This window comes from Chrysochloris asiatica, unplaced genomic scaffold, assembly GCF_000296735.1.
Source record: "Chrysochloris asiatica unplaced genomic scaffold, ChrAsi1.0 scaffold00056, whole genome shotgun sequence".
NCBI classification, from domain to species: Eukaryota; Metazoa; Chordata; class Mammalia; order Afrosoricida; family Chrysochloridae; genus Chrysochloris; species Chrysochloris asiatica.
In genome coordinates this window covers 2,166,063-2,187,084 of record NW_006408574.1, presented here as the reverse complement: position 1 = coordinate 2,187,084, position 21,022 = coordinate 2,166,063, and the positions used below count along the sequence as shown (strand labels likewise).

At 52.2% G+C, this 21,022-nt stretch overlaps 1 protein-coding gene across 1 annotated transcript in view; it reads left to right on the top strand.

Annotated features, from left to right (window-relative positions):
* QSOX2 (quiescin Q6 sulfhydryl oxidase 2) overlaps positions 1-21,022 on the top strand; it is a 30,382-nt gene that overhangs the window by 6,357 nt on the left and 3,003 nt on the right. Inside the window, exons 3-12 of the mRNA XM_006863809.1 lie at positions 2,573-2,673; positions 4,393-4,441; positions 5,258-5,363; positions 5,473-5,563; positions 6,380-6,525; positions 7,341-7,478; positions 7,565-7,694; positions 8,595-8,717; positions 9,647-9,797; positions 14,535-14,723. Coding sequence (XP_006863871.1) covers positions 2,573-2,673; positions 4,393-4,441; positions 5,258-5,363; positions 5,473-5,563; positions 6,380-6,525; positions 7,341-7,478; positions 7,565-7,694; positions 8,595-8,717; positions 9,647-9,797; positions 14,535-14,723 — 1,224 coding nt within the window. The remainder of the gene's footprint in view (positions 1-2,572; positions 2,674-4,392; positions 4,442-5,257; positions 5,364-5,472; positions 5,564-6,379; positions 6,526-7,340; positions 7,479-7,564; positions 7,695-8,594; positions 8,718-9,646; positions 9,798-14,534; positions 14,724-21,022) is intronic.

The window sequence follows — 21,022 nt, the reverse complement described above, 5'->3', positions numbered from 1 at the left end:
CATGATAGTGCTGTAAACTGGGAAGGCCCTGAAATCTGCATTGATGGGAGGCAAAGGCCCTGGGGCAGGCGAGCTCTACCGGCCTATGCCTGGAGAGGCGAGGACTGGTCAGCTGAAGCACTTGGCCAGTGTTGTGGACGAAACCTTGGGAGCTCATGGGGACATACAAGAAATGGACCTGTGTGTCCATCCTTCCTCCTGACTCCAAGATTTTGAGAATTAGATGCTCAGTTTTGGAATGCCCACTTTCTTATAGTGAAAAGGCAGCAGAGGGGGCCCCGGGTTTGCTGCACAGCCGGGAGCGTCTGCTTGGGGCAGACCCCATACCCTGGAATCCGCAGCAGCCAAGTGTGAAGACAGCAGCGTGCTCAGAGCCATGTGCTTTGTGGTGGGCTGGAGAGGTGAGGATGTAGGGGCAAGGAGACCAACTGCTAGGCCTGGTGGTGACCTGGGCCTGCAGGACCGAAGCTGGGCCCTGTATGTGGGAGGAACGCTATGGGGTCTGCTCTTGACTGGCAAGTGCCCCGCCCAGGGCTGAGAGCCGTCTCCCAGCCAGGGAGTCAGTTCGCCAGATGAGTGGGAGCAGAGCTGGGCTGGCATGCGGGCTCGGGGGGCCACATGACCTACTGCCTGAGGTGCTCCCGGACTCAGTGGCAGCTGCCACCTGCTCCCTCATTGTTGAGAGTATTAACTGTTCTTCTGTAGCTAGACGTGATAGGAGACGCAGAGATGTGGCCTATGATTCTGGAAAGGCTGGGCCTGCCCTTGGTCTCCACAGCTCACTTGAATGGCCGCTGAGCTGCAGACTGTAGGGGCAGCGCTTGGCTGCCAAGTGAGGGAGCCCCTGGGCTCTGTCCTGAGAGTCCATACACTTTGTCATCAGAGGGGACAGGAACCTGTTTTAAGTCAAGATGGTGAATGAGGTGGGAGGCAGCATCCAGGAGCATCAGTCCACTCACACCTGTGTCAGGGACATCCCTGCCCCCAGAGGATCTTAAGTCTTCCTTACTACCTGCCTGCCCGGGATGGGGTGGGGCGGGGAGGTTGGCGAGTTGATGGGGTGCCACTTTAACGTTCTAGAGGAAGGAGGGCCTGGTAGGTCCACCGGCTTCCTGCCATCCCTGCTAGAGCTGTCCCTCTGCTTCTGTAGGTGTCCCAGCTCATGGTGGGGGGCAGGGGGCTGACAGCCTCACAGGAAGGGGCAGCTGCCACCTGGGAATGTCCCCAAGAACCAGGCGCAGCCCAGCTCTCCATGTCAGGGAGAGGGGGCAGCAAGCAAGATCCACCTGCTGGGAGACTGTAGGCCAATGGAGCCATGCTCCACAACGGACCACAAGACAGAGGGATGGACGGGGGCAGTGGACACAGACCCAAGCGGCCCTCCTGTGGGTCCTGAGGCAGATGGGAAGATAGCGAAACGTGATGCCTAACTAGAGGGCTGGTGGGGTCGAGCAGCATGTGTGTGTGTGTACGTGTATGGGAGTGGCTGTGTACGGGTATGTATATGTATAGGCATGTGTGTAAGCGTGTGTATGTAAGAGTGTGTCTGTTGAAAGTGCCATGGGCTGCCAAAAGAACCAACAGATCCGTGTTGGAAGAAATGCAGCCAGAATGCTCCTTAGAGGCCAAGATGGCCAAACTTCGTCTCTCATACTTTGGATATATTGTCAGGAGGGACCAGTTGCTGGAGAAGGGTATCATGTTTGATAAGGTGGAGGGAGGGTCAGAGACAAAGAGGAAGACCCCTAACGAGATGGATTGGCCAAGTGGCTCAGGCGTGACAACAATTGTGAGGTTGGCCCAGGACTGGGCTGTGAAAGTTTCGTTCTGTTGTGCATAAGGTCACAATGGGTCGGTACCGACTCGATGGCACCTAACAACAACAACATGTACAGGAGTGTGCCTGCGTGAATATGTGTGTGAATATGCATGTGTGTGCTCGTGTACGCATGCATGGGTGTGTGTGTGAGAATGCATGTGTGTGCTCGTGTACGCATGCATGGGTGTGTGTGAGTGCATGTGTGTGCTCGTGTACGCATGCATGTGTGTGTGTGAGAGAGAGAGCAGGCATGGTGTGGGGTGGAACGGTAGTGTAGTTGTGGTCAGGGAAGAAGCCTTACTGTTCGAGGGGCAGGCATATGCTAGCTGTCTTTGACTTGCTTCTGGGGATCCTTGGAGTGGGTGGGGGTGTGGCTGTGAACTGGTCATCGCTGTCACTGAGATGTGTTCTGTGACTACGTGTGTGAAATTTTCCATGTGAAAATGGTACAAACAACGATGGGAAAAGATACCACTTGCTCTGTCTGCTCCCAAGAATGGCAGTTTTCAGGGGGAGGGTTAGAAGCTCCATGCCGCTCGGTGCCCCCTGGTGGGTGGTCAGGCAGAGCAGTGATACGTCCCCCTGTGCCAGCCTCTGCGTATGAGGACACTGGCTGACCAGCTGCTGAGGGACTCGAAGGGTCAGCAACATCAGACTGCTCCGTGGTCATCACCGGCAAGGCGTGAGGACCATGTGTGACTTGTACCTGGGCAGGGCCCACGGGGACACTGAGGTCACTCCCCTGCTTTTCAGACTGGGCTGCTGCCATCCGCGTGGCCGCTCTGGACTGTGCGGAGGAGAAGAACCTGGAGGTGTGCCGGACCTACGACATCCACTTCTACCCCACCTTCCGGGTCAGTGCCCTTCCACACAGCACCTCTCGGAGGAGCCCTGGGGCCCTCACACTTCCGGCTGCTTGTTGAAATTTATGGTTTATGTTCAGACGGTCACAGCACCCTGCTGGCACAGGGGTTGACGTGCGGCTGACCGGAGGGTCACTCAGCGGGAGAAGGTGGGGCAAGCAGTCTGTAGCTGTCAAGATTTGCAGCTTCGGAAGGCCTGGGGAGCACTTCCTCTCTGTCCTACGGGCCAGTTACAAGTTAGGCTCGATGTCAGTGGCTCTGTAGGGTAATTGTTGGGCTTTGAACCACAAAGTTGGCAGTTCCAGCCCACCAGCTGTTCCGAGATGAGGCTTTCTGCTCCCGTAAAAATTTACTCCCTGGGAAACCCTATTTAGGCTCACTGTGAGTGGGGACTGACTTGACAGTGCTTAACGACAGCCAGAAAAGACATTCCTCACACGTGGACACACATCCACACATGGGCCATATACACGTGGGCATGAGCAGGTACATTCACACACGTCTGTGCACATGCACACATAGACTCCCACACCATACACAGTTTCCCAGCATCACATGCACACACATGGACACAGACACATGTGCACATACCCAAACATGGACACAGTTACATGTGCAGTCACATGCATACACAGAGACGTGTGTACATCCTCACCTGCACACACACGGACACAGAAACCTGCATGCACACCCTCACACACCTGGATACAAGCTTGTGTGCACTCACACCCTCACACACACAGGTTCACAATGTAGGAAGTGACCACGTGGGCCAGTGGAGCCCGAGGCTGTAAGGGCAGCCCAGGTCCGCTGAGGACACGGGTCCCCAGGACGAGAATGGGACGGGACCTGTGGGGGGTGGAGGGAGAATTGGTGTCAATTCTGTCACTGGCTTGTAGCACACCTTGATTTGTCATGGTGGCTTGTCTGTGGGTTTCCTCCTTACTTATGGCCTTGGGGACAGGGACACTCTTCATGTCTCTAGAGCTCTGTGACAGGCGCCTGGGCCTGGAGTAAATGTGGGAGCTGCAGCCTGTGTCCAGGGCTGGCCCACATTGTATCTGCTGGACACTTGGGAGTAGCCACTACACCCAATGGCATAGTCCTCCACCAGGGACAGGGCGTGTAAATGCCTCCTGAAGGGAGTGAGGCAGCAGGTTGGAGAAGCCCCCACACAGCCTGCACGGGTGTCCTCCAGTGACGCACACTTGCTGCTGTATCCCAGTCTGCGTGCCCCTCTGCCCTGTGTCCTTCACACACACACCCATCCCCCATTGTGGGCATCGTCGGGTGTCCCCAGACCTCCATCTGTGGTCATGCCCATCTTCCTGCCCTGAGTCCCAACACCACGGGTTTACTTCCCAGTAGGGAGCTGTCACTGGCCTTGCCCCAGACATGAACGTGTGTTTGTATGAGGAAACTTGTTAGCCTCCTCTCGGCTGAGGACATGGGCGTGTCTCTGTCTGGTCATCTCTCTGCTGAGGACATGGACATGCCTCTGGTCTGGGCGTCTCTCAGCCTCAGGATTGATGTGGAACGCTCCAGAGCAGGTGGATGGAGCCCTCTGTCCAAGCTTGTTGGGTCAGAAACCTAGTGACGGATACTCAGCCTCACTCACTGCGTCCAGGACGATAGCCTGTCTGTCCCTTTACTGTCAGATGCAGGTGTCTAAACAAGCCCGTCTGACGCGTCCTATGGTTTCCCTCCTAGTATTTTAAAGCATTTACGAAGGAGTTCACCCCAGGAGAGAATTTTAAAGGTAAGAACCTATGCATTGCTTTGTAATCTAAGAGACCCACCTCCCAACTGTATGAAAGCAAACGTTATGGGTGCCTTGTCTGCCCCCACCACCCCCACCCCCCGACAGCCTTGCTCACTTGTCTCTATTTTTTTTTTTTTTTTATTGTGAATTATGTGATAGTTTACATGGGAGAACATTAGCTTTACATTCATCCTATCGTATATTGTTTTATTGCCATGGTTACAATCCCCTCCATGCATCATCAACCAACCAGAGGGTATACGCTACAAGCCTGCTCTTCCTCCTCCCCCCCCCCCCCCCCCCACCCCATCATCAACACACAGCCCCTCTCCCTCTCTGGGTCTAGAGTCCCCAGCTGCTCCATCTCTCCACGGCATCATCTCTGCCTCCATCTCTGGTGTCACTGTTTCTCTGGGTAGGGTCCCACATTCCGTTCTTCTCCCTTCATGGTCCCAGGGACCTCAGCTCCTGGATTGCAAAGTCAATCACTCTCCTCTTTTTGCTACAAAACGTCTACCTGTACATTTCCAGCCCTCACACTCAGTCATGATAACAGTTATTCACCATTGTACCAGAAGGGACCTAGCCCCATTTCCTTGCATTTCACCTGTCTCTTGAGAAGTCAAATGTGCCTTCAATCCTGAACTCTCCCCATCAGTGCACTGGCCTCCCTCCCAGCTCCATGTGTGCTGGTCACTGCTCCCACTGGCTAACTGCTGCCCAGTCCCCTGTTGGGGCTGGGATGGTGCTCTGCAGCTGTCTCGGGGGTCAGGCCTGGGTCTCGAGGGTCTTGCGGGTCTTGCTCTCCGGCAGGGGCTGACCGGGAGCTGCAGACCGTGAGGCGGAACATGATTGACTTCTTGCAGAACAGCCTCGGGGGCGCCTGGCCTCCAGCCTGCCCCTTACTGGAACCTGTTCCGTGAGTACCCCGCCCCTCCCAGTCGAGCAGTGCTCACTGAGGTCATTCTACAAGATGCACTGGGGCCTGCCGCTCCAGGAAGCTCTAAAAGCTTTTCATCTCTTCAAAGGCCCCACGACGTCCTGTCTCTGTGTGACAGCCAAGGTGGCCCTTATGTGGCTGTGATGTTTGAAAGCAACAGTTCCTATGTTGGACGAGAGGTACTGTTGTCCATCCTTCTCAGGAGATGTGCATTGATGGTGGGGGGGTGTGTCTCTAGACCAGCAGAGCACACAGGGTGCGTGTGGGAGCACATGGTCAGCCAGGTTCTGTGCTCCCAGAAAGCGGGACGCCAAGACTCTGGATGGGGCCTGTGTGTCCTGCCCACGTCTGGGACTGACGCCTGTGCCTGGCCAGGCTGCACACTTGCGCTCTGTGCACACGGCTCTCCTCTCCCCCTCCCCAGCTGACTATGGTGCTGCCCACAGCGTTTCTGGGACTGTCGTCTTTACAGAAGCAGCCTACCCCGTCTTTCTCCTTTGGGGCTGCTGGTGGGATTGAACCCCTGACCTTTCAGTTAGCAGCTGAGCACTGTAACTACTGCACCATCACGCTCCTTAGCTCTGACCCACTGGGACTTGCTCCTGTGGGAGGTGGCTGGGTCCTTGTTGGTGCTTTCGAGGCAGGGGGTAAGTCTGTACTGCCGACTGCGCTCAGCACCTTCCCAGTGGTCAGCCAGGGTCCCTGGGGGGAGGGACCAGTGACCATGGCAGAGCAGGCCCGCTCCCCTCAGGGAAATGAGAAGGAAAGATGACCTACCTCACAGGGTCACTCCACAGACCCCAGCAACACCGCCCTGTGGAGGGTGCACGTCGCTCCAGTCTGTATTTGGTGGGTTCTGGTGACTGTGGACTCTGACGGCCGTGCTCCATTTTTCCGTGAGGAAGGAAGCCGGTCTGTGTGCACTTCCTGTGTGCGCGGTGACTGCTGGGAAGTCTGGGTGAGTGTGGTGGGTGCTGACGGGTGTCTCACACCAGGTGATGCTGGATATGGTCCCCTATGAGAACATGTTGGTGAAGAGGGCACTGGATTCAGATGGAGCATTGCTTAAGAAACTGGGCGTGTCTTCAGTCCCTTCCTGTTACCTGATCCGCCCAAACGGGACTTGCAGCGTCATTAACATGTAAGTGGTTGTGTGGGCTTCAGAGATCGGAAGGAACCTTTAGCAGGACTCCACCCTTGGAACCTTTGGGTGCCTGTTCTCTATTCACTAGGTTTCCCAACAACCCCCACCGAGCAGATCCCCGCCCCGCCCCTCTTGGCTGGGTGCTTTGTGGGCTCTTGTCTGCAGCTGAGTCCCCCAGAATCTCTGCCTGTGGCACGTGGCTGGACATTGGGTGCCTAAGATGATCACAGAGTGATGTCTGGGGCGTGTGATGGTTCCCTCCAGTGGCTATCGCCCCTGAGTCCCGGTGTCCCACACAGTAGTGACAAGACAGCACGTGTCCAGCCCCTGGAACTTCTGTCTCTGAGCATGGGTCGGTGGAGTAGGGTCTGCCCAAGCCTGGCATGCCCCACACTGGAGCTGCCTTCCTGCTCTGGAGACAGACGGGTGAGGTCCCTGGGGGAGGAGTGGTCTGTCTCACACTGTGGTCCAGCTCAGCAGTAACCGGGCCAGCCACCCACAGCTCTACGTATCTGGTGCTGGGCCTTTCTCTGACGGATGCCATGAGGTGTTGAGAACCATGCTCGCAGAGTATTGGAAACCTCGTGTCTGTAGCTTCCCTTCCCAGTGTTCTCGGGCTCCAATCCCCAGAAGAAGCTGTCGGGCCAGTTGGTACCTGTGCCCAGACTTGTGGGCATGTAGGGAACGACAGTGTGAGGACGGTGGATGGACACAGTGACCAGAAAGTCCCGCCCTGCAGGATGGGCTGGGGGCAGCCCGCGGAGGCCACACACGCCCCGTCAGGTAGCCACTCTGCTGTTTCTCTCCCACAGCGCGAAGCCTCTCCGGTCCTTTTTCTCCTCTTACTTAAAGTCATTGCCTGGAGTGAGGAAGAAACCACTCTCCCAGCCTGAGCTGCTGAGTAGAGAGGAGGAGAGCGTGGGGACCACAGTCTGGAGGGAATTTGACAGGTACGCATCCCCTCGCTGCCTGGAGGCGAGTGTAGGAAAGTGGGGGGAGGGTGGTAACCCGGTCCTGGTCCTGTCCACTCACCCAGGTCCCGGCTGTACACCGCTGACCTGGAATCCACGCTGCACTACCTCCTGCGTGTAGAGCTGGCCTCCCACCGGTCACTGGAGGGGGAGGAACTGAGGACGCTCAAAGACTTCGTCACGCTGGTTGCCAAGGTACGTCTGTATCTCCACAGTACTGATGGTGGTGCCACCTGGAACTCAGACAGCGGACTTTCCCAGCTGGTTGAGGAGAGACTGTGATCTCTTCAGTCAGCTAAGCATCAGCTGCCAACTGAAAGGTTGGAGGCTCAAATCCAGCAGGCACTTTGCTGGAGAAAGATGAAGATGAGGCAGCCTGCTTCCCTAAAGGTTCACAGCCGTCAGAGCCCATGGGCAGTCTACCTTGGCCCGTAGGAACACTGCGAGTTGGAATGACTCATGGCGCTGAACTTGGTTTCAGTAAAAGCCTTGGAGCTGCTAACTGCAAGCTTCCACCTCTCAAATCTTCAGTCATCCGGGTAGATGGCTCTCCCTGCCCTGCCCTGTTGCTCACTGGGGCATCTAAACACACAAAGCTATCAGATTGGTAACGTAGGAAAGGAAAGAAGGCAGAGTGGACAAGGGTTCTGTTCCAGCTGGGGACGATTTAGGTCAGGCACCGAGGTCCCTGTACCTTTCCCGGGCCCCTCCTACACTGGCCGTTCCTGACTGCTGACCTTTTTGCCTCGAAACCTCCCTGGTCCTGTGTGTCCTATACCAGCAGCTGCTGCATCCGGGACACGGGAGGTGGAGGTTGAGCAGGCGGGCTTAGAGCGCATTGCCCAGCATGCAGCAGGCGACAGTTTCCGGAACGGTCCCAGAGCCTTGTTTACCATGATAATCCAGTCACTATGAGGAGGGACAGCTGCCGGAGCCGTGTGAGACCCACAGGAGGACAGAAAGGCAGAGAAGTGGGACACAGCCCCCAGCCCCTCGGCCGTCTCACCTGTTCTGGGAAAGAGGCCCACCCCTGACTAAGACTGACTCGCAGGCCCAGCCCCCAAGCCCGTGTCTAACCATGGCCTTCTCATACAGCTGTTCCCCGGCCGGCCGACGGTCACCAGGCTACTCGAGCTGCTGCAGGAATGGCTGGCCAGCCTGCCCCTGGACAGGATCCCCTACGACGCTGTCCTGGATCTGGTCAACAACAGGATGCGGGTGAGCCCTCCCTCCCTGACCTGCCCCGAGCCCACCCCAGAGACCCCACGGCTGGGCACCTCCATCCTCCCGTAGCCAAGTTCTGACCTCACCAGGCAGTTCCATGAGCCTTCAGTGAACTTACCTGCATCTCACACCTGAGGTCCAGTAAGAAGGAGGTGGAGCCAGGCTGCTTCCCCACACTCCAGGGCCATCCCGCCCACAGCGTCCGTAGCCTGGTGGACGCTCACTGTGGCTCTGCCGGCTAGGTCACCTGCCTTAGCCAGCACAGGGGAAATCGTAGGCCAGTTCTCTGTTCTGCACGTGATCCTCCGCAGGCAGGGGGCGTTTCCTCCCTGGACTCTACGTCAGTCAGCTCATGTGTCACGGGGCACTCCCTTGGTCCCGGCTGAGGGCCAACCGCCATGTCTCAGTTCCCTGTGGGCCCCCTTCTAACTGGTTCTAGCTCAAGGGCAGGGTGAGATGGTTGGTCTACGAAGATGCGGATAAGCTTTCACCCCCACACCCCATTGAACATAACAGGTCACATTTACACATTTGGGGGACTTCTGCTGGCACTGTTGGTTAATGCGTTGGACTGAAAGGTTACTTTGAACCGTAAGGTTAGTGGTTCAAGCTCACCAGCCACTCCTCGGAAACCCTGTACAGGAACCGACTCGACGGCACTTACCAACAACAACATATTAAAATAGGAGTCTGGTGTGGGATAAAGCACTGGGCTGCAAGGTTGGTTTGAGCCACAAGGTCGACAGTTCAAACTCGCCAACTGCTCCTCGGGAACCCTATAGAGGTTTTACTATGAGTCAGAACCGACTCTATGCCACTTAGCAACACCAACATGTTACAATGGAGACTTCTTGTCAGCTGGTTGTGACTGCAGCCCCAGTTAAGCTCTGGCCAGTTCTTAGTTACTTCCCATTTGTTTTCAGATTTCTGGAGTATTCCTTACCAATCAGGTCCAGTGGGTTGGATGTCAGGGGAGCAGACCAGAGTTGAGGGGCTACCCGTGTGGCCTCTGGAAGTTGTTCCACACCCTGACGGTCCAGGCTCGTGCATATCCGGAAGCGCTCAGTGGCACAGGTGAGGCAGCCGCATGGGTCCCGTGTCCTGCCCAGTGTCACCTCAGGTACCATCAGGAACCCAGTGCCAAGGTGGACAGGGTGGGCAGTTCTACCCTAACTCACAGGCATGTGCATGGCTCATCTGTAGGAGAGGCCCAGGTAGGAAGGACCTGCCGCAGAATTCCCCCTTTTCTGAACAGACTTTGGAGTCTGGGGAGACTGCTGGGCCCCCAGTACTGCAAGCTGCCCCAATAGCACGTGTTCTTTCTGTCTCCGTGGCTCGGGTTCTGCTCCTGCTCACTCATGAGGTGCTTCATGCACTGAAGCCTTGGCTGAGGGAAGGTGAATTTGCAGGACCCACCTCCTCACCACGTGGTCTGTCCGTACGACAGGGTGCATCCCCCTCCATGTCCCACCTTCATTCACGGGAGGTCCGTGGGACAAGAGCTGCAGGAGGTTCAAAATCGACATGACTCTACAGCTGGAGTTGGTCATTTCTGATGACCACAAAGTGGCAGAATCACCGTTCTAAATGTTTTTATCCTTCTTCCCCAGACACGAAGAAGGTGTTGGGTTTTTATCCATGTTGGACTTTATTGTATGGTACCTCCCTATTTACGCTGACCCCGTCAGCTAGGCGGGGGGCTTCTTCTGTTTTCTGATCACTCAGGTTCGCTGATGTTCACAGTCTGCTGACTCACATAGCCCTCGATTCTCCCCATGTGGAAAACCAGTTTCCCTCATTGCCCAACAAATGAACCCAAAACAGTGGTGGAAACAATGGCCTCCCCCTGGTGTGTAGTTCTGTGGGCCGGGTTGAGCTGGGCTCCGCTGGGCAGCTCTCCTGCTGGTGTTGCCCGGGATCCACCACAATCTACAGGCCTCAGCCCAGGCCCCTCCGTGACCACACTCAGGATGGTCACTCAGCCTCACGCCACGTGCTGTGGATCAGAGCCCAGCGCGTGCCGAGAGCAGTGGAGTTCCCTTTCACAGGAGGCGTGCCCGAGTCACATGGCAAAGGGCCAGTGTCCAGGAGGGGAGGAGCTGTCTGGCCAGCCTTGGGAGACTTCACTGCCCCAAGCCTTTCCTTGGCAATGACATTGGATTACTGCTTCCTAGCAGTTTGCTGGGCTCGGGGTGGGCTTTAAACATCAGGGAAAGGGTAGCATGCTTTTCGGGAGAATCCCAGGAGTTGCTGAAACAGAAATTGAAATCGGAACATTGACACTGCCGGGTTACACAGTAGCCAGACCATGTGGACCGGGGCCATCCACACCCGGTCAGGGCCATCACCACCGCCTTGACCCGGGTGTCCACACCTGGTCAGAACCATCAATGTCGTCTAGACCCGGGCTGTCCACACCTGGTCAGAACCATCGATGCCGTCTGGACCCGGGCTGTCCACACCTGGTCAGGACCATCAACACCGTCTGGACCTGGGCTGTCCACACCTGGTCAGAACCATCGATGCCGTCTGGACCTGGGCTGTCTACACTTGGTCAGAATCATCGATGTTGTCTGGACCTGGGCTGTCCACACCTGGTAAAGACCTTTGACGCCATCTGGGCCTCAAGTACTGAAGTCTCCTCTCTCCGTGTCAAGTTCTCAGGGACACAGGGAAGGTGACACTGCCAGTGTCTTCCCCAGGGGCCACTTAGTAGCAGTGAGACAAGACTGGGGCGCTGGGAGGTGCCACCAGGACCAACACTGTAAAGCTACATGCAGAGCCGCGGATCCATCCAGACGGTGGTGTCAGCGAAGGGGTGGGCAGTGGGACGGCAGAGAGAGCCCCGGAGTGGATCACAGATGTGGTCTTTTAGGAAAGGTACGAGGACAGTTCAGTGGAGCCAGGTTGTCTCTTCAGCCTTTGGTACTGACCCGCTGGACATCCACAAGTAGAAAATGACTCAGACTTCACAACTTTCAAAAAAAATTGAACTTGCCTAAATGTGACGAAACTATCCGACTTTTAGAAAGGAATAGGAAAACAGTTCTTTGGCCATGGGTCTGACATTGAATTTATATACAGAAGTATATCCGTGAAAGAAAAGTTTGACAAGGAAATTATAGACGTCATTCTGTTGATAAAAGAGCAGAAGACAGGCCATGCATCTGATGAGGGAACTTGTACCAAAATACACCGTACGAGAAGCTCTACAGTGGGCAAAGATCCAAAGGTAACTCTCCTAAGAGGACAGACAGGTGCGCATAAGCACATGAAAAGCCCCCCAACACCCCCTGGAATGGCTAAAACACAGTGCACTGAGTGCTTGGGGGCGTGGGGGTGGAGCAGCAGGAACGCTGGTCCACGGCCAACCAGCTTTTTACAAAGAGAAACGGCTTCTTCAAGCCAGCAGTCGGCTCCTAGGGACATCCCCACGTGAGTTAAAAATCTGTGTCCGCATGAAACTGCGCACATGAACCCTTGTAGCAGCTTCATTCATAGTAACCGAAACTTGGAAGCATCCAAGATGTTCTTCAGCAAGTGAGCAGATAAATGGATCCATCCGTATGGTGGAGATTCCACAGCTATGGAAACCATGAACCACCAAGCCATGAAAAGGCCTGGCTGAGCCTTCCATGGAGGTTGCTGAGTGAACAGAGTGAGTTAGGGAGAGCTGAGAAGAGTCCATGTGTCTGCGGTACAGCGTTGGGCGAGGGCTGTCAGAAGAGCAAACAGAGCTGCTTCGGGAGAGTTTTCTGTGGAAGTGATGATGGGGAGACTCTCATGTACTTCAGACATGGGATCCGAAAAAGACAGCATGCCTAGCAAGGTCAGCAAAAGGGAAGCCCCCAGGGAGATAGAGGGACACAGTGGCTCAAACGTGACCGGTGTGAGGATGGGCAGGGCTGGGCAGAGTTGTCCTGGTAACCCCCGGGGCCACTATGAGTCTGGGCCAAGTCGACGACATCTGACAGTGAAACAGGTCAGAGGGGCTAATAGCCTGTGGCTCCAAGCACAGCACATTCTGGGAAAGGCAGAACTGGAGAAACGGAATGTGTCAGTGGTCAGCAATGGAGGGGTGTGTGGGGATGAGCAGGTGGAGCCCACGACTTTTCTAGGGCAGTGACACTAATGGTGAACACATGACATGCACTTCTCAGTGCTACAAAACAGCGTGCCATGAACTGGACGTCAGTTTCCTAGTGACCCCACACACAGCAGAACGAAGCTGCCGCAGTGTCCGTCCCTCTCATTGGGGCTCTTCCTCTTCCTCTCTGTCCCTCCACTTTACCTAGCATGATGTCCTTCTTCAGGGCCTGGAACCTCCTGATAGCGTGGCTGAAGTATGAGAAATGACGTCTGCTAACCCTGGCTTCTAATGAGCATCCTGGCTGCGTTTCTCCTAACCCAGATTTGTTTGTTCTCATGGAGGGCCACGGAAGTCGGTCTTAACATTTCAGTGTTGCTTTGTGAGTTGTAACAAACAACTTCAGGAACGCAAAGGGTCATGGTAAAGGAGACTGCTCAGGGAAGAGGCTAGGGGAAGACACATGGGAGCTCAGTACTGTATGCCCAGTGTTTTTGTAAAGCTGAAATTACTCCAGAAAACTAAAACACTGAAATTTAGAAGGAACTGTATGGGCAGACGCCCGTGCAGTGAGAAGGTGCGGGTAGTGGTAGGACCAAGCACGTGGCTGCGTCTTCCCCTTTCAGAAGTGTGAGCTGAAGACTCTGGAGCCAAGGAGGGGGGCTTCTGTGAGAGAACTGGATCAGACGAGGGAGTGGATTAGGTTCTGGAGGTCCTGCTCCTTATTGCGTGCTTAAATCCCACCCACTGGGAAATGTGCTCGCCTCTAATCCTCCCAGGTGGAGGCCTGGGGTCTTGTCCACTCTCAAGATTAGGGTTTCCACATGCAGTGGTTCGCTCGGGCCAAGAAAAGGAGATTACTCAGTGATGTGCAGCAGCTGTTCCCAGAGGCCCCAGGAGGGACTTGGACACTCCTGGCCAGCGGCAAGCTGCATGGCGCTTGGTATGTGGCTCCCTCAGCCTTACTGTCCACCCCTGGATTCACTCTGGCCTGAGGAATAAAGGAGGGCCACACATCCTCAGACTCTGGTCCCAGCTGCCTGCATGTGCTGTCCTAAGTAGTCGGGAGCCTGTGAGGGCCTGTGTGTGAGCACAGACCTCACCAGGGCCTGCTGCTGACCGCCGAGAATTGGTCAGCAATGATTGTGCTGTGTTTCTTTAATGCCACATCTAATCTGATTTAATCTCATGGCACTCTGTGCGCTGATTCAATCCCTGATTAGATGTCTGCACAGGCCCTCTGGACCACCTGCCCCTGGATGTCTCTGGATCCCTATTCAGTATTGTAGTGAGAGCTGCCTCCAGCCTCAGGGGTGGCCTTCCTCAGGTGCCCCTGCGTCCCCTCCACAGCTCTCTCTGACCAGTGAACCCATAGGTGCTGGAGTTCAGTGTAGAGCCACCTCACCGCGGGCACCGGGACTGCTGACCCCACTTGGAAGGCGTCCTCAGTTTGCAAGACTCAGAGCAGTAGCATCAGTGTGGGGTTCTATCTGGTTGTGCTGGGGAGACCAGCACTGAGTCCACGTGGAGGGCCACGGCCACTCAGTGTCCTCTAGTTGCTTTGGCATTTAGGACCTGCCGGCTCCTGCTTGCATCATAGTGCCTCGTGTTGAAAGCAGCCCCGATGTCTCCGGCTATTGCCGGCCCCTGGATACACTCAGTCTCTCTACTAGCAGGTGTCTGGCCACTTGTTCCCTGGCACTGATGGTGTTCCTTCTCTGCAGGTTTTGAAGGTGCCCCCCAGGCGGTGCTGCAGACCCTGAGGAGGTATATCCGCACCTTCTTTGGGTGCAGAGAATGTGGCGAGCATTTTGAGGAGATGGCCAAGGACTCCCTAGAAGCAGTGAAGACCCCCGAGCAGGCAGTGCTCTGGCTTTGGAAGAAACACAACATTGTGAACAGCCGCCTGGCAGGTGAGGTACACCTGCTCCTGGGAGATAAAGCCCATCTTCCCAAGCTGACAGGCCCGCAGTGGGGCAGGTGTTGGAGAGGGTACTGGGCCTCAGGGGAACCTGGAGCACAATCAGTGAGGAGTCGCTCTCAAACCCAACCCAATCTATCAGGGTGATGGTGCTTAAAACACGAGAAATGGGGCGCTCATCTTTTCTTAGAGTTAGTTATGTAAACTACTCGTCAATCAATGGCAGGTTACAATTAGGCTTAAAAATAATTCCACTGGGAAATAAATTGTAATAGTGATGAACCGAAAGCATCCTAAATGGTGGTTATTTAATCCATCGCACTGTGGACACATTATGGCCAGAGCTCTCAGAGAAATTGTGTTGTCTGCACAGTGCACCAACCAGATCGCATGCTGCAGGCACCTTCTCCATCCTCAGCAGCTGAGATCGTAAGGTGCTTCCAAGGTGGCCCTAGTAAGAGCTTCCTGTCCTTCCTAAATGTCTCTGAAGCCCCCGTTCCTCCACGGTCCTCAGTGCCCCGTTTCCCAGAGTGGTTGGTGCGGTGACCTAGCTGAGCCCGGGCCAGTCCAGCCTGTTTCCGGAGCCCAGGTCCACCTCCTTCATCGAAGGGGCATTCCATGCCTGTCCCTCCATCTGCTCACACCTCCCCTCACCCCGTCAGCCATTTATACTGGGCGTCACACAAAGACTCCATGCTAGCCCCTCAGTCAGTCTTCAGCTGTCTCTTGATGGGTGGCAGGTTCCTGAGGACCCAAGTCCTCTGTGTCAGTCTTCCATCCCAGTCCCAGCTTATGTGCAGCACGCAGCTGGGAGCCTAGCCATACACAGGGGTGTTGGACACTGGACGCCTCGTAGACTCCAGCCCACCTGTGTCTGCCAACAGTAGGAAATGGACTCACGCTTGCTTTTCTCAGCTCTCTGAAGGCTGTGAGGGGCACACATCAGATGGAGCACAGGGGCGTGTTTGTCCCCTGGGCACATGTAGCAGACACCTGACCCAGGTGTCCCGGGTGAGGAGTGGCTCAGAGAAGACTTCGTGTGGTGTGGCATCCAGCTGGTGCAGTGGCTATCTGTGCAGGCACACTCTGACCTCTCAGGAGCCTCGTCACTGCTGCTCGGCCTGTGTTTACTGGTGACAGAGTTGAGTGGAGGGACAGATGTGTCTAATGCTGCTACTGGGGGTTCTATGCCGTGGAGTTTGTTCCAACTCAGAGTGACCCTGCATAGGGTTTCTGAGACTATAAATCTTTACAGGAGCAGAAAGCCTTATCTTTCTCCTGCAGAACGGCTGGTAGTTTCAAACTGCTGACCTTGAGGCTAGCAGCCCAACTCGTAATCACTTTTCTGAAGGCGGTTTAGATGTTGGTTATCAGGTGCCATCAAGTTAGTTTCTGACTCCCATGCACAACAGAACAGAGCCCTGCCCGGATCCGCGTCCCCCCCCCCCACACACACACACACATATACACGTTCTGTTTCGGCCCATTTTGGCAGCTACTGTGGCAGCCCATCTCATTGGGGGGCTTCCTCTTTTTTTGCTGACCCCCCACTTTACCAAACATGATGGCCTTCTCCAGGGCCTGGTCCCTTCTGACATGTCCAAATAAAAGACAGAGTCTCACCATCCTGGCTTCTGAGGAGCATTCTGGCTGTACGTCTTCCAACACAAATTTGTTTGTTCTTCTGGCGGTCCATGGTGCCTTTTCGATATTCTCCAACATCACGATGTAGATGCATCGATTCTTCTACGATTGGCTTTATTCGTTGTCCAACTTTCACATACTTAGGGGTGATTGAAAAGACCAAGGCTTGGGTCAGGCGTACCTTAGTTCTCAAGCTGACCTCTTTGCTCTTGAACACTTCGAAGAGGTCTTGTGCAGCACATTTGCCTAATGCAATACGTCCTTTGATTTCATGACTGCTGCTTCTGTGAGTGTCGATAGTGTATCCAAACTAAATCAAGTCTTTGTCATTTGTCATGATGTCATTTATTGGTCCAGTTGTGAGGATTTTTGTTTTCTTTACATTGAGGTACAATCCCTACCAAAGATGGTGCTCTTTGATCTTCATCAGTAAGTATTTGAAGTCCTCTTCACTTCCAGCAAGCAAGGTTATATCATTTGCATATCATGAATTGGTAATGAGTCTTTCTCCAACCCTGATGCCACATATAGCCCAGCTTCTCAGCTGCTTTGCTCGGCATACAGAGTGAATAAATAGGGTGAAAGGATGCAATCCTGGCATACATCTTTCCTGAGTTTAAACCATTCAGGATCCCTTTGTTCTGTTTGAATGACTGACTCTTGGTCTATGCACAAATTTCTCATGAGCACAGTGAAGTGTCCCGGAATACTCTGTAATGTTCATAGTTTAATGATCCACACAGTCAATAAAGCACAGGGAGCATCTTTCTGGTATTCTCTGCTTTCGTTCCACGTCCTCTTGAAGCAGCTTGCATTTCTGGCTGTTCTCTGTCAGTGTACTGTTGCAATCCTTTTTGAATTACCTTTAGAAAAAGTTTACTCGCATGTGATTTCGATGCCATTGTCCGATGAGTTCCACATTCTGTTGGCTCGCCTCTCTTAGGAATGGGCACTTTGTGGGTCTCGTCCAGTCAGGTGGCCAGGCAGCTGTCTTCCAGATCTGTTGTCATAGATGAATGAGACCCGGTGCTGTATCAGTTTGTTGACAGATTTCAATTTGTATTCTGTCGATTCTGGAGTCTTGTTTTACTCCAGTGCATTCAGTGCGCCTTGGACTTAGTCCTTCAATGCTGTTGTTGGGGTTTATTTATATTTATATATATATATATATATACCACCATTATTCAATTTTATGTACTAACCACTAAAGTCAAAAATGATCAAGTTGAAGAATTTTGTCACTTTCTTCAGACTAAAATTGATCAAACATGCAATCAAGAGGTATTGACAGTTACTGCTGATTGAAATGGGAAGGTTGGAAAAGGGAAGAATCAGTATTTGGAAGATATGGCCTTGGTGATAAGAAATGTAAGTGGAGGTCACATGATAGAATGTTGCAAGACCGGTGACTTCTTCACTGAAAATACCTTCTTGTCGACAATATGGACAGTGACTATGTGCGTGGACCTCACCTGATTGCACAGAAGTCACACTGACGGTAGAAGTCGAATCTGACTCCCCGCATATTGTTAATTAAATTGCATTTGAACTCCTTCACACACATTCATGCTGTAAAAGCAGAGAGACTGTTTGGCCCCTGCTCCAAAGGATCTGAGCGCGGCTGCCTCACTGGCCGTGTCTCCCTGGCCTCCCCGACTCCTTCATGAGGCTCTGTTACAGCAGCCTGGTTTTGCTTCCTTGTCTGTGCTAACCCCATCCTGCTGTAGCACTGCTATTGGCTCTTGGTCATACGCTGCCTCTCGAAATGGTTTCTCTTTGGTACAGTGACTGTGTTTGCCTTCCATCTTTTGATGCTCTCTGCATCATGCAGCGTTTTGTCCATACAGTCCTTCCATGTTGTAAGTCCAGGCTGGAAGTGTCTTCAGTTCTCTCAGCTTGAGAAATGCTGAACTTCTGTGCTCTTCGTCTTCTGACTCCACGTCTTTGCACGTTCCATTAGAATACTTTGTCTTCTCAGGCTGTCCTTTGGAATTTTATGATCAGCTCTTTTGTTTCCTCATTTCTTCCATTAGCTTTAGTTTTTTTACACTCCAGAGCAAGCTTCAGAGTATCTTCTGACATCCATTTTTGGTTTTAATTTCCTTCCTGTCCTTCTAAGGACCTTTTGCTCTTTGTGTAGGATGTTCTTCTGGTGTTTGGTCATCAGTGTCTAATGTATCAAATCTGAATTCAGGTGGAGTATGTTCAAGGTCATATTTTGGCTTTCGTGGATTTGTTTTAATTTTCTTCAGCTGCAGCCAGAACTTGCGTATGAGCAATTGGTGGTCTGTTCCAGAGTCTGCCCCGGCCTTGTTTTGACTGATGATGTGGAGCTTTTACATCTGGTGAGGTCTATGTATATAGTCACCTTTCATTGTTGTTGTTAAGTGTTGTTTAGTTGGTTTTGACTCATAGTAACCCTGTGTAGGGTTTCTGAAGAACAGCTGGTGGGTTTGAACCACCGACCTTGTGGCTCACAGTCCAGTGCTTATCCTATAGTGCAACACCAGGAGACCTTTTATGTTATTTAAAAAGATATTTGCAATGAATAAGTCATTGGTCTTGCAAAATTCTATCATGCGATTTCCAACATAGTTTCTGTCACCAAGGCCATATTTTCCAAACTTCACATCCTAATCATCGATAATTATCGATACATTTTGATTGCATGTTTGATCAATTTCAGACTGAAGAAGTTGATAGAATTCTTCAGTTTCGTCATCACTGGCTTAAGTGGTTTGTGTGTACATTTGAGTTAAGTGGTATTTACTGGTCTTCCTTGTAGGCGTGTGGATATTATTGTATCACAGACAAGATAAATCTTGAAATGTTCTTTTTGATGATGAATGCAACACCATTCCTCTTCAATTTGTCATAGTAAGCCATTGATTATCAGATTTAAAATGGTCAATGCCAGTCCATTTCAGCTCACTAATGCCTAAGATATCAATCTTAATGTGTTCCATTTCATTTTGACAACTTCCAATTTTCCTGAATTCATAATTCATATATTCCATGTTCTAAATATGAATGGCTGTCTGCTGCTGTCTCTCCTGTGTCTGTTTGTTGCACTGTGGTGGCAGGCAGGCAGGTTACTGTCATTCTGGAAGCTATGCCACCGGCATTCTAAGTTCCAGTAGGGTCACCCACTAATGACTGAAAACCAGAAGAGTTGTGTGATGACATCAAGAGCAACATACAGGAAGAAAACAAGAGGTTATTAAGAAGATAAGAAAGAAGGAAAAAAAACAAAATGGATGTCAGAAGAGACTCTGCAACTTGCTCTCCAGCATAGAGATGTTAAAACAAATGGAAGAAACGAAGAAGTAAACGAACTAAACAGAAAAATGTAAAGGGCAGCTTGAGAAGAAAAAGTCAAATAGTATAAGAGAATGTGCAAAGGCCTGGGATTAGAAAATCAAAAGGGAAGAACACACTTTGCATTTCTCAAGCTGAGGGAACTGAAGAAAAATTCAAGCCTGAGCTTGCAATATCAAACGATTCTATGGACAAAACATTGAATGATGCAGAAAACAGCAAAAGAAGATAGAAAGACTACACAGAGTCAGTGTACCAAAAAGAGATGGTCAGTGTTCAACCGTTTCAAGAGGTAACATATGATCAACAGCCAATAAATAATACTGAAGGAAGAAGTCCAAGGTGCACTGAAGGCAAAGAACAAGGCTCCGGGAATTAATTTACTACAAAGTGATGCAACAATGGAGACATTCACTCATCTGAGCAAAGGAATTTAGAAGACAGACTGATTGAAAGAGCTCCACATTTGTGCTCATTCCAAAGAGACGTGACCCAATGGGATGCAGAAATTCCTGGATAATATCATTTGTATCACTTGCAAATAAAATTTTGCTAAAGGTAGTTCAAAAATGGGTGTCAGAGCTTCAAGCTGGATTCAGAAGAGGCCGTGGAAGGGGGGGCATCACTGCTGATGTTAGGCGGATCTTGGCTGAAAGCAGAAATGTTTACCTGTGCTTTATTGACTATGCAGAGACTTCAACTGTGTGCATCATGACAAGCTGTGGACAACTTACAGAGAACGAGTGTTCTGGAACACTTCATTGTGCTCATGAAGAACCTATACATAGTGCAAGAGGCAGTTGTTTGACCAGAACAAGGGGACACTGAATGGTTTAAAATCAGGAAAAGTGTGCACCAGGGTTGTATTCTTTCACCAGACTTGTTCAGTCTGTGTGCTGAGCAAATAATCTGAGAAGCTGGATTACATGAAGAAGAACTTGGCATTAGAATTGAAGGAAGACTCATCATCAATCCGCGATATGCAAATGATACAACCTTGTTTGCCGAAAGTGAAATGGGCTTCAAATACTTACTGATGAAGAGCCAAGACCACAGCCTTCAGTGTGTACCAATATGTAAGTAACATCAGGATAAATGGAGAAACAATTGAAGTTGTCAAAGACTTCATTTTGCTTGTATCCACTACCAACAAGCAGCAACCGTGAAATAAAGGATATATTGCACTAGGCAACTGTGCTCCCTTTAAAGTTTTCAAGAGTAACATGTCAGGTTGAGAACTAAGGTACACCTGACCCAAGCCATGGTATTTTGTTTCCAAAGAGCACAGCCTTCAATATGGATTACATTTCATTGTCAAGAAAACAAGAA